Source organism: Galeopterus variegatus, unplaced genomic scaffold (genome assembly GCF_000696425.1).
Source record: "Galeopterus variegatus unplaced genomic scaffold, G_variegatus-3.0.2 Scaffold229, whole genome shotgun sequence".
Taxonomy (NCBI): Eukaryota; Metazoa; Chordata; class Mammalia; order Dermoptera; family Cynocephalidae; genus Galeopterus; species Galeopterus variegatus.
This window is the reverse complement of record NW_007726340.1, coordinates 401,737-414,066: the sequence shown is the minus strand read 5'-3', so window position 1 is coordinate 414,066 and position 12,330 is coordinate 401,737. Positions and strand designations below refer to the sequence as shown.

The following is a 12,330-nucleotide window of genomic DNA, read 5'->3' as shown; positions in this document are numbered from 1 at the left end:
AGGGAAGGACTGTCACTGTTCTACTTAAAGGAAACTAAGGCTGGGCCGGCCTGGTGGCGCACTCGGTAGAGTGCGGCGCTTGGGAGTGCGGCGGCGCTCCCGCCGAGGGTTTGGATCCCATATAGAGACTGGTCTGCTCACTGGTTGAGCGTGGTGCGGGCGCGACACCGAGGGTTGCGATCCCATTGCCATTCGCGGTACGGGCGCGACACTGAGGGTTGCGATTCCGTTACCGGTCACGAAAAAAAAAAAAAAAAAAAAAAAAAAAAAAAAAAAAAAAGGAAACTAAGGCTAAATGTTCTGACAGAAGCTTCATGGTGAGCAGCAGAGTGGCTCAGGCCCAGGCCTGTATGACTAGCAGTTCACTCCTCCTGCCTGCATCATGCTGCCTCCTCAGAGCTGGGAGAGAAGCTAACAGAACACCGGCCTGGCACAGTGCTGCCCTCCCCTGCACTCAATCGCTTGGCCCCTCTGTTTCTTTCTTTTTTAAAATTATTATTAGCATATTCATTATGACAAATCATACTTATTCTTTATACCCCTTATCCACCCTCTCCCCTTCCCTCTCCCCCTCCCTGTTGGCCCCTCTGTTTCAATGAGTTTCCAAATGACATTGTCACAAACAGTAAATAAGGATTTCAAAATATAAACATTGAATAGATTTTTTTTCAAGTCTGACCAATTCTCAAATTTTAACTAATGGGAATTCTATAAATCCACCTAAAGACCAGTCACCACAATTCATCTAAAAAAAATCCAGTTTTAGGTTAAAACTGCATTAGCTTATTGGGAAGTAGCCCAGGAAGGTAGGCAGGCACCCTGCTGATCCGGTCACTGGCTTCTGATGATGACGTTTCTTATAGGACAGATCTAAACCTGTGTGATAGACAAGCCCATTCACAACTCAACTGCATTCCTGTGCTTTTTGCCTCTCTTTCTGTCACTGTTTCCTCCACCACCTGAGCTCCACACAGGACCTACTCTCCAGTCAAGCTACCAGCAGTTCCCTGAGAGAGTCCTGCTCCTCGGCGCCTCCACCCATGCTGATGCCACTCCTTGCGTGAGACCTCACCTGACAAAGCCCCACTCCTGTCTCAGGACCCTCAGTGTGTCAGCTCCCTGAACTGCCTTCCATGCACTGCTCAACTCTGGGCTCACAGAGCACTTAGCTCTGCTCCCCACCACAGTGTGACCACATTCTAGCATGACTGTCCTGGCATCATCTGTCTTCTTAAGGGACTGAGCTCTTCCATCTTTGTGATTCTGACACCCAGCACAGCGTCTGGTCTGGGGAGGCCTCTGTATGTGTCTCCTGGAAAGGTGAATGAGGATGGTTAGCTGGCTTGCCTGTAGCCCCGAAGTATACAGCTACCTGTTCGGAATTGGCCGTGATGGGGCCAGTCACACTCAGAGCCGGGGCCTGCGGAGATGAGTAGGGAGCAGGAGGAGGCGAGGAATAGGAGCTGGTGCTTGTCCTCTGCTGCGACTGGGACCTGGGCATGGTTGCAGCTGGATCCACTTCAGGGACGCTCTGGCACAGCAAAAACAAAGTCCACTGTTCACTTGGGCTGCCTGTGCGGCTGGGCCTGGCAGCTCCCCTCCCCCACCCCCTGCCCGGTGGCACTTCCCAGCAGAGCTGCCTGCAGAAAAGCTGGGGCCCAGCTCCACTGCTGCCCCAGTGAGGCTCACAGAACCCCTCTGAGCCTAGCCTCCCCATCCATGAGGTGGGGCCACCACCGACTCCTCCCTCTACTTACCTCACAAGGTGTGTGTGACAGACAACCAAAGCAACTCAAAGTGCTCTGTGAGCATTCCGGTCATGGTTCCCATTATGAAGACCACCTCAGGATCCGAGTGGAGGGGGGCTTGTTATTAAGTTTTGCTAATCATGAATCTTTATTTGGTACCAAAAGATTATATTTTGGTCTTTACAAGTAGACGAATATAAATAGTAATTATGCAATTTACCAAATGTTCTTTGTAATTATAGGAACAACACCACTGTTCTGTCATTATTAGAATAATAAAACAGGTTATGTTTACTCCACTAAGCATTGTGAGTGGTTTGGAGGGATCATAATGAGAATAATGCTTTGGAAAGTACAATTCCTGTGCCTTCCCTCAGAGCCTCTCAGATCGCCTCAGGAACTCTGACTCATGTGCTCAAACGAGACATGCACAGGTGCGCTGTCCTTCTTGAGGTCCCCATTTCAGAGATGGGCAGATGGGGTCAGCGAGGCAAAGTGTACTGGGACAAGGTGCCTCTTGCGGATCCTGGAGCTTTCATGGCTGTCTTCTGGGCTAGGAGCTGATTCCCAGCCCTTAGAGAGACTAGCTTCCCTGCAAAACCACGAATGGCATCACCAGTGTGCTTTCAATTCTGAAGCACAGAGGTGCCCTGTCCACAATGTTCCACTTACTGTTGACATCATAAGAGCTTCAGCGGGATGTCCCTAAATGGGCCGTTTTTGGGCTTTGAGTCCCAAAGTTGATGGAATTCAGGACTGGATTGATGTTGAATGTTCATAGCTCAAAAAAAAATTTAGATCCATTTGACTTATACAGTTGAAAAAACAGAAAGCTTTTCTTTGCCCCATGCTGAGTAACATACATCCCTCTGCACTGCTCTAAGATGCTCTGGTGCTCTCAGGCAATGAGAATGGGATTCCCACACCAGATTCTATGGGCCTCTGAAGAGCAGGTGCTAATGTCCCTCACAGGATGGCTCCGCCCAAGCAGCCATTTCCATGAAACCGCCTGAACTGATCCCTCTATTATACTCTTCCTTAGTCAGTGTGAAAAGCAGGGAGGGAGGTGGGGGAGACACTGCTGCCACTTCATCACCAGTCGACCAGCTGTCTCACTCTGCATTCCCCTTGTTATTAAAAGAAATGCCCTCGAGCTTTAAGAAAGCATGATGACAAGCTGAATAATTCAAAGGGAGTAGCAGAAGGATGGTGGCAGCGGCTTGGCTCACCCATTCTGCAGTAGGTCTTTCTAGAAAATACCAGCTGGAAGCTTACCCGCTGTGGTGTGTGAATGGGAGACAGAGCGTCCAAGTCTGCCATGGGAAATTCAACCCCTTTCCTCTTCAACTCCTCATATATGTGCACAACGCCGGTAAGATCAGGACTGCTTCGAAAGGCATCAGCCCACGCCTGGGAAGACAGAAGGACTGTTAGGAGCATTTCTCACTATGTCTAAAAATCCAAAGCAGCTCATGTCCTCTCTGAGGCCAACACTCTCCTGCACTCAAATGTAAATTGCACTGTCAAACCTACTCTGTTCCTCTCCTCCTGCAATCGCTGCCACAACATGGCTGGTGAATTCCTGGTTTTCAATGGTGCTGCTGAGCGTGAACAAAAACACAAAACTTAATTCAGCTTGTATTTCCTTGGAGAGGAGACAGAGAACACCCCATGCGCTCTGGCACATCTTGAAATGCCAGCATTTCCCTAATCACAAGGAAATCAATTGTGGGGGCGGTTTAGCTGAAGGGATGGAAGGCTCAGCTAGTGGCCTCACAGTAGGACACGAGCCCTCAGTGCAGGAGCGCAGTGGTGGGTCCTCATGCACGTTCATCATCACACTCTGCCCTGACAATTTATGCTGGTGGAGGCGGGGACCATGAGCAAACTGAGCAGAAAGGAAAAGAGAAATTGATGTGTGACATGCAATAAAGGCTGACTCCAGGTTTCCTCATAGATCAGAGACTGTTAAAGCTGGAATTGCCTAGCCCAGTCCCGTTGCTGGCAGGTAAGATGACTGCAGCTCAGGGGCAGAAGAGCTCGGAGGGAGCCACACATGGGCCCATGGCTGGGGGTCCTGCTCCCAGCCCCAAGCTTCTTCTATTATGTCATGCTGCCAACAGTGTCAACATACCTGGGCCCAACTCAAAAAACCCACTGGAAAGCACAACCATTAGATTCCCCTAAGTGAAAACACAACACGGATACGAAAGAGCCCCATTTCTATTAATTCATAAAACTCATAAAAGTTAGAAAAAAAAAATTCTGTTCTTTGGAAGTTAACAGAATGTATCAAAAAAAGAAGTATACCGGGCCGGCCCGAAGGCACACTGGAGAGTGCGCTGCTTGGGAGCACGGCGGCACTCCCGCTGAGGGTTCGGATCCCATGTGAAGACCGGTTTCCGCTCACTGGCTGAGCACGGTGCAGGCGCAACACTGAGGGTTGCGATCCCGTTGCCGGTCCCTGGTACGGGCGCGACACCGAGGGTTGCGATCCCGTTACCGGTCAGTAAAAAAGACAAAAAGGAAAAAAAAAAAAAAGAAATATACCCAAAGGGCTCCCCAGAAACAAGGCCAACCAATCCCATGCTGCCCTGGTCACCATACATACCCAGAGGAGGCAGCAGGGCCTCCAGTGCTTATGGCTCCATGAACAAGTCTGTAATCGTTATAGCACTTAACTGCCTCCCTGGCTCCAGCAATGCCTTCCAACCAATCCTGAGGCAGCCACAGAAACTCTATCTCTAACCAACAGACCCATGCAAAGTTAAAAGGTCAGGGCCGGCCCGGTGGCGCACTCCTACAGTGCGCCGCTTGGGAAGTGCAGCGGTGCTCCCGCCGAGGATTCAGATCCCACATACAGACCGGCCGCTCACTGGCTGAGCGAGGTGCGGGGGCAACGCCGAGGGTTGCGATCCCGTTGCCGGTCCCAGTCCGGTACGGGCGCGACACTGAGGGTTGCGATCCGTTGCCGGTCACAAAAAAAGAGACAAAAAAAGGAAAAAAAAAAAAAAAAAAGTTAAAAGGTCAGTTTCCAAAAACCCTCCTTAATTAAGACCAATGCATCTCACTTACTACAAAGACTACTGTCAGCCTGGCTTTCCGTCATCCACTTATTTAATTTGCATACTTGGGGTTTTAACACCGTCACACCAGGGCACCCCTCTTGGCCACAACTTCCTTCTGGATTCTGAGGGGGGCTGTAGGTGCCTGCAGAGGCCCAGTTAGAGAGCAGTGCTGTCTGGCCTGCCCTTCATGTCCCCCCAAGGATGCCCCAGAGCCCAGCCCCCACCAGCTGCCTGGCTGACTCCACCTGACTCAAAACCCAGTGGAGCCCTGTGACTCTAGCTTCAAAATGTTCTAGCATGTTAGTTTAGGGTCTCAACTTTAGAGTCTGAAGACCAGTTTTTCAGGCCACAGTGGGAGGCTGGGGAAGAAACAGCACAGCAGTTCTTCCTGGTGCCACTTCATGCTTCTGTTTCTGTGGGAGTACAAACAGCTCCAAGGGCTCCTTTCAATTCATCTGGCCCTCTACCCACCCAAGCCAAACTGGAGATAATAAGAATGACAATTAAGGAACCCCATTCTCTTCAACCAGTGGATACTTCCTGGGGTCACTCCCCTTCCTGCACGCCCATAGAGATGCCCATTAGCTGTGTCTGCGCCGTGGGGTGAGGAGAGGAGGGAAATGTGTGTCCTAAAGTGGGCCGATCAGATTCTCCTCCTCCCATGAGCTTGGCCTGGGAGGTGGGTTGTTCTCACTGGGTAGGAGAAACTGTCCTCTATCAATGTGGGCCCTGGGAGGCAGCCATGTGCCAGCCCAGGAGCAGGAGGCAGAGACAGCCTGTGTTCTCAAAAAGGAGCAGCTGGTATGTTGAGAGGTGCAGACATATAAGGAGAGGATTAGGAGGGCCTTCCTGATCCCTTCTGTTGCTTCTCCGGCCCAGTCTCACCTCTGGCCTGGGTGACCTGGGCTTCTGGGAGGCCCTGCCTTGTCATGGCAAACTATCCTCTTTGCCTAGGCAGGCTGGAGTTGGCATCTGTTATTTGCAACCAAGCAGTTTTGGCTCATGCACCCCTTTCCCACCTGTCACAATCCCAACCTCTGTCTGGGACCCCTGTGCAGTCTGGGTGAGGTGGCTGCTAACAGAGCATATGTTCATGACAGTAATCTCTATTGAACGAGATTCTGATGCCAGCAGAGGAACAAATGGTGGGGGGGAGGGGAGGAGCTTTAAAAGGACAGTCATATGTGAAAATGCTGAGGTGAGAGAAATCCAGAGATGCCATGTGTCCTAGAATCTTCTTGAGTCTTGCCTAAATAACTGTGCTCCTGTCTCCCTCTATACCAGGTCAGACACCTTTAGGAGGCACACACTGAGTCCTGCCCTTGCGCAGAGAAGGCAGTCAGTCAGCATTTGTTGGGTTAAATTGAATTCCGTTCTCATGGTTACTAAGCATCTTTATTTTACTACTTCAGAGACCAGAGGAAAGATGGCCACTTAGGCTGTCAACAGACTGAAGTGACAGTGACAAAGGAGGGGCCCCCCTGGAAGCCTGACCCAGCTGAGAGTCCTCCCTAGGGGAGATGTGGCCAACCTCAGGAGGTCTGGTCCACTCTCAGAGTCCCTAATCTGAAGCCCAGGGGTGGCAGAGAGGATAGGGGCAGGCTGTCCTCCCCAACAGCTGCCTAATCAGAAAGTAAAGGGATGTGGAAGCACTGGTACCCTCTGAAGGGCCCCTGTCATGGAAGCCAGCTGGTTAATGACCAACTGGCCACCTCACTGGAAGCCATGCTCTTTATAAATTCCCTCTTGTCTTGCCTGTGGCTACAGTTATTAGGGGGCTGAAAGACCCAGAGGGATGTCTAATGGAGGGAGAAAAGAAAGAGATCAATCCATGCTTTTATCTGCTTCATTCCTTTAGCTTGTACATGAAACCCCAGACTAAAACCTTACACAAACATGAAGCATATGCTATTCATTTCTGTATCCCTCAAAGTTTTAACAAAGTATTGAATCATCAAATTTCAGATCAATAAACAATTGCTGATTTAAGCTATGGATTCTGAGGTGCCTTTGGACAAAAGGAGGCTTCTGTCATCTTCTGCTTATGACCCCAGACCAGAATTCCTGCTTCCAGTGACAGGGTCCCTGAGAGCCTGCCATCCACACAGAATCTGGCCAGAGGCCCAGCCGCCAGGCCTCTGACACCTCTAAAGAACACAGTACCTCAGCTCCTCCTGGCCTTCCTGCCCCCACTCCCATCCCCACCCCAATCAGCTCACTTTCTTTGGAAAGAAAAACCTTCAGTGGAAAGAGAGTATTTTTAGATTCTATTGCTGGGGCATTGGGGAAGAGGGGCAGGGCAGGGGAGGCGTGACCACAGAGGTTACACTAGCAGGATGACACCATTCTCTTCTTGAAAACAATGTCAAGGGAAAGGCTGAGGGATGGCATAGAGCAGGAGCGCCCTTCTTATCTTCCCAACAAATGGGACAACGTGAAGAAATAAAAAGGAACACACGCCAAGGGCTCTGTGAAAACTTAGGGGTGAAAACTAAAGGTTGCCTGAAGCAAAGCCTCAGGTAGTCAAGGGGTTGGAAGTGAGCATCGGCAAGTCACTAACCAGACTGCTCTGCTCTCAATGTGTCTACCAGGGAAGCCGGCTCCATTCCAGAAGGGCAGACGCCCATGGTGGGGGGAAGCCAACCAAGCCCTCACTCCCGTGTCAGGTAAATGGCCCCAGAACCATACTGCACAGGGTCCACACCCTGGGCTCAGTCTTGGAAAAAACAGAGGGTGCACTTCTTTGGGCATTCTGAAGAGGAGGGTCCTCTGGAGTACATGAGCCTGAGGGGCTGTCTTTTTTGTGGGGGCTGAGGTGGCTTTGGATGACTACAAGGCAGCCAGAAGACACAGAAAGCCTTGATGAGAGGCAGATGGAGCGCAGAGGGGAAGGAGGGACAGGCATCAGCTGGATTCTCGTTACAGCAGGCCCAAGGGGCAGCAGAGACAAACACATACCTCTGGAAATGCCACTTCTGTGGCCAGTCCTAAACTGCCCATGCCTGTGGTCAGCACCGAAGGAAGGGAATCGGAGGGATGGTGGGCCAGGTGGGCAAATGCGCAAAGACAAGCTCTGTCACCCCCTTCCCGACAGCCACAGGGAGAGTTTAGAAAAGCTGGTTTGGGGGCCGGCCCAGTGGCGCACTGGAGAGTGCGCCGCTTGGGAGTGCGGCAGCGCTCCTGTCGAGGGTTCGGATCCCATGTGGAGACCAGTTCCCGCTCACTGGCTGAGCGCGGTGCGGGCGCAACACCGAGGGTTGCGATCCTGTTGCCGGTCCCTGGTACGGGCGCAACACCGAGGGTTGTGATCCCGTTCCCGGTCAGTAAAAAAGACAAAAAAGGAAAAAAAAAAAGAAAGAAAAGCTGGTTTGGAACCCAACCTCCTCCTGCCCCTCAAAATGCCTGCAGCGCTGCTTCCATCATCAGGAGCAACCAAAGGGCAGTGGACTCAAGCCAGAGGCTGGTAATCAGAGTCATGGGTTCCACCTCGGCTGGGAGTCCCAGCCATGCTTCATGGGCTGGAGGGGCTGTGGAGGGGCTGGTGGGCTTGGCTGTGTCGCCCCTTCACCTTAAAATCTTTTCTAATGCCAACACTCAATCTACTTTTCTGGAATGAAAAGTTTAGGGCTGCACCTCCCCCACCACCCCCTCAACATTCAAAAGCCGGCTCAAGTGCCTCCCAGCTAGGGCCTGACCCTCTATCATCTTCAGACCTCAGTCTCTCCCGTTAAACTGTGGGGTCCCTGAGGGCCCCACAGGGCCAGGACTGACCTGGCCCCACTGCCCGGGCAGCTGGGTTCCAAAGGACTCCGAGAAGCATCCTGATAACAAGGATGGTAAGGAAGATTCTTAATGGTCCAGTACCCACACTTTTAGCTGAACCTTTTTTCAGTCTAGCCGTATTTATATTATAGCCTACTACCTACTCATGCACTGGCAAGAGAGCCAATGATCTGTCATCCCCCAATTCTTGTCTCATGGTGGGAGCAGCATGTTCTCTCCCAGGGGGAATTATCAGACTCTGGGGAGCTTGTGCAGTTTTAAAAGTATATTCAACATTCAAATAAATCTTTTTTTTCTTAAAGGAATTAAAAAAAGTTTGACCTGATGCAATACCACTCCACACTCATCAGATGGGCTGGAATGAAGACAAAAGGCAGGGCATGTTGGTGAGGACGTGAAGCAACTGAAGCTCTTGCCTCTTGGTGGGAGAGAACACGGGAGAGCTAGGCCAGCCCATGCCCACGCCCAGCAACTTCACTCCAAGGTATTCAGGTACAACATGAGATTGGATCATTTCTGACCAATGAAAATGACAGTTTCATGTATTCGACTTAACGTATACTCAATAAAAATGAATACATATGTTCACCAAAAGATGTGCTGGATGCGCATAACAACGTTTTTGGTAACAGCTCCAAACTGCGAACACCAAGTGCCCATCAACAGTGAAAAGGATAAACACACGCAGGACCTAGCACAGCAATGGGGGCACAGGGAACGAAAGACCCACAATCACAGGCAGCCACTTGTGCTGCCCACAAATGCAGCAGAGCCAGCCTCAACAGAGGAGACAGCACCGTTGTAGGAGCATGTGTGGGTAAAGTTCAGGAACGGGGAAAACTCATCTATGCTGTGAGGAGTTAGGTGAGGGGTCATGCAGGAATGTGACCTTTTTGGGGGGCTGGTCATATTTTGCTTCACAGTGTAGGGGCTGGCTACATGGATATGTTCAGTTTGTAGAAATTTATCAAATTGTACACACTTTTATGTGTACATATATTATAATTTTGTATTATATATATTATAACCCTGTATATATTTTATAATTCAATAAAAAGTTAAAAAAGAAAAAGAAAAAAAAAGAAAGAAAAGAAAAGGCTGAAGACCCTATTTATTCATTCGGTGTACCCCATTACAGAAGCCAAGCCATCCACCAGCTCTGAATGCTGCCTGCTTTTCTCTGTGTGGGCTGGCCATGACCAAAGGTGAGGCCCTTCATGAACACTGCAAAACCCAGATAGAAGGAACGCTCCCCAGTTAGGTCATCCACCCCCCACATGGGAGTACCTTTAACTAAAGCCCCTTGCATTTCGCAGCTGGACCGGGGAGACTGTGTCCAGGCCAGATGGGAGCCTGCAAGGTGCCTCAAGGCCCTCTTCTGCTCAGGCTCCATGGGCCAGGTGCACCCTGCTGCTGCCAAGCCAGCAGGGGGAGGCCTGGGAACATGTGTATGTGCCACTGCACTGTATGGGCTGATGTCTTGGGCTCAGGGCTGAGAGCAGGAAGGCAGGAAACCTGGCTCCATTTTACAGATTAGGAGGTAGATGCCCACAGTAGTTACCATACCTGCCTGAAGTTAGAAGCAGTGCTGAGTAGAAGTTGGGAGGAGCTGGAATGTGGGGAGGTTGTGACCCCCATGGGAAAGCTTCAAGGTCAGGATGAGTATGGGGGGTTGGGTATCCTCCAGGGAACAGCTGGGGGCCATAGCCAGTGCAGACACTCTGTCTGCCCTTAGACAGGGTTCCCACAGGGTTAGCAAGGGCAGTGCAGACAATAACCCTCATGATTGCTGTTCTTGCTATGGGGCAGGCCAACCCCCGCACCAGGCCTCAGCCAGGCTTCAGGTAAGGATGCTCTCACCCCAGAAGTGTTCCTTCCAGGTCTGCAGCCACTGTGGGCTCTGTGGAGAGCTGTCTCCGCATAACGGGTTTGGGCTGGAGTGCCCCATCTTTAGTGAGAAAAAGCCACCATTAGTTTCCCTGAGATAAATTCTTGGAGGTGTTAAGGAAGGGGAGCATAGTCCCAGAAGGAGGGATTGGGGGGGACTGGAGGTGGGAAGGGTGGAAGGGAGGTGAAGTGCATGTGTGTGCATGTGTGTGTGAGAGAGAGAGAGTACGCACAAGCGTGAGCATGCAAGATGCCAGGTGGGCACGAGGTGACAGGGACACTTCAGCAGAAGCATGGGGGGGCTCTGCTGTCACCCACACTCCTCTTCCTCAGAGCTTCAGTGAAATACACTCATCCACTAATTAAAAATAAATAAATAAAAACTTATCAACACCCACTCCATACATTCAACTGCTCTAGACCCTGGGGACACCATGTCCCAGGCACCGAAGAGTAAGGCAGACAATAGAAGTTAGCAAGGCCGGTGCTCGAAGACCACAACAGAGGGTGATGTGAGAGAGAGCTCATCTGAAAGATGGATAAGAGTCAACTGCTGCAAGAGCTGGGGAAGGGCTTTTCAGGCACAGAGAGCAGACAGAGGGAACGGGCTCCTTGGCTCAGGCCTTTCGCTCCTCCCGAGCATCACATCTCAACACCCCTCTATCTCACTGCCTCCTGCCTTCCAGCCCCACCCCCTGCCTGGTGGCCTTCCTTGTCCTTGCTGGAGCCCCACTCCAGCCCTGGGTTGGTCTCCCCTCTCCTCTCAATTCCTGCAGGACCTCGTCTTATCTCTACCACAGCATTAATTCCCCGTGTTGGATGTGCTTGTAGATTATATGCCTTTTGCCCTGTCACCAGGGTGCTCTAAGATTCAGGTCTGAGTACACCCCAGCTCAGAACCCTTCAATGGCTTCCCACTGCCTACAGGACCCAGCCCCAACTCCTCAGGACATGCAGCCACAGCTCCTGACCATCCTCTGGCCTCATCTCCTGCCTTCTCCCCTTCCCCACTCACGAGCCTGGCCCAGACATTATTCATTATGTTCTGCTCCCCATGTGATGGTTTTTAAAATATGTCCACAAATTCTTTGACCCTCCTCTCTTCAAGAGATGGAATCTAATTCCTTCACTCTTAAGGCTGGACCTGGTGACTCCCTTCTAACAAACAGAATATGACAGAAAAGATGGCATGTGACTTCCAAGACTAGGACATCAAGACCTAGCCTTGATGTCCATGTGGTAAGAAACTCAGGCCTCCTGCCACCACCCAGCAAGGAACCATAAGCCTTCTGCCAACAGCCAGGTGGGTGCATCATCTTGTAAGTGGAGCCCCAGCCCCAGCTGAGCCTTCTGAGGACTGCGGCCTCATGAGACCCCAGGCCAGAATCACCCAGCTAAGCCACTCCTGAATCCTGGCCCACAGAAACCATGAGATAATAAACGTTTGTTGTTTTAAGCTGCTAAGTTTTGCGGTAACGTATTACAGAGCAACTAACAATGAAGACATACCAAATGTGTCAACTGCTCTCTGATGAACATGCTATTCTCTGTCTGTGATAGCTCTTGCACTCTGACCTTTCCCCCAAGCTCTTCATCATTTTTCAGAGTCCAACAGAAGTGTCATCTCCTCAATGAAACATCCCTTAACACCATTTCCACCTCTTCACCCCACCCCACTTCACCTGCCCCACGGTTGGCTCCTGCCCTGCAACCTCGCCAATGCTGCGCATGGCTCTGACACGGCCCTTCCTACTCCACATTGTCTTAGTGGCCTGTTGAGGCCTCCTACCTGCCTTGGTGGGCAGCAGAGGCCCAGGTACCCAGAAAGCTACATGCAGGCTCTG

General features: G+C 51.1%; 1 protein-coding gene across 5 annotated transcripts in view; it reads right to left on the bottom strand.

The window, feature by feature from the left end:
• Window positions 1–12,330, bottom strand: part of TOM1L2 (target of myb1-like 2 (chicken)) — a 114,727-nt gene that overhangs the window by 31,465 nt on the left and 70,932 nt on the right. For all 5 annotated transcript variants that reach the window (XM_008566232.1, XM_008566233.1, XM_008566234.1 and 2 more), the window contains exons 5-6: window positions 3,024–3,158; window positions 1,373–1,531 (exon numbers count right to left, since the gene is read on the bottom strand). In XM_008566232.1, coding sequence (XP_008564454.1) covers window positions 1,373–1,531; window positions 3,024–3,158 — 294 coding nt within the window. The remainder of the gene's footprint in view (window positions 1–1,372; window positions 1,532–3,023; window positions 3,159–12,330) is intronic.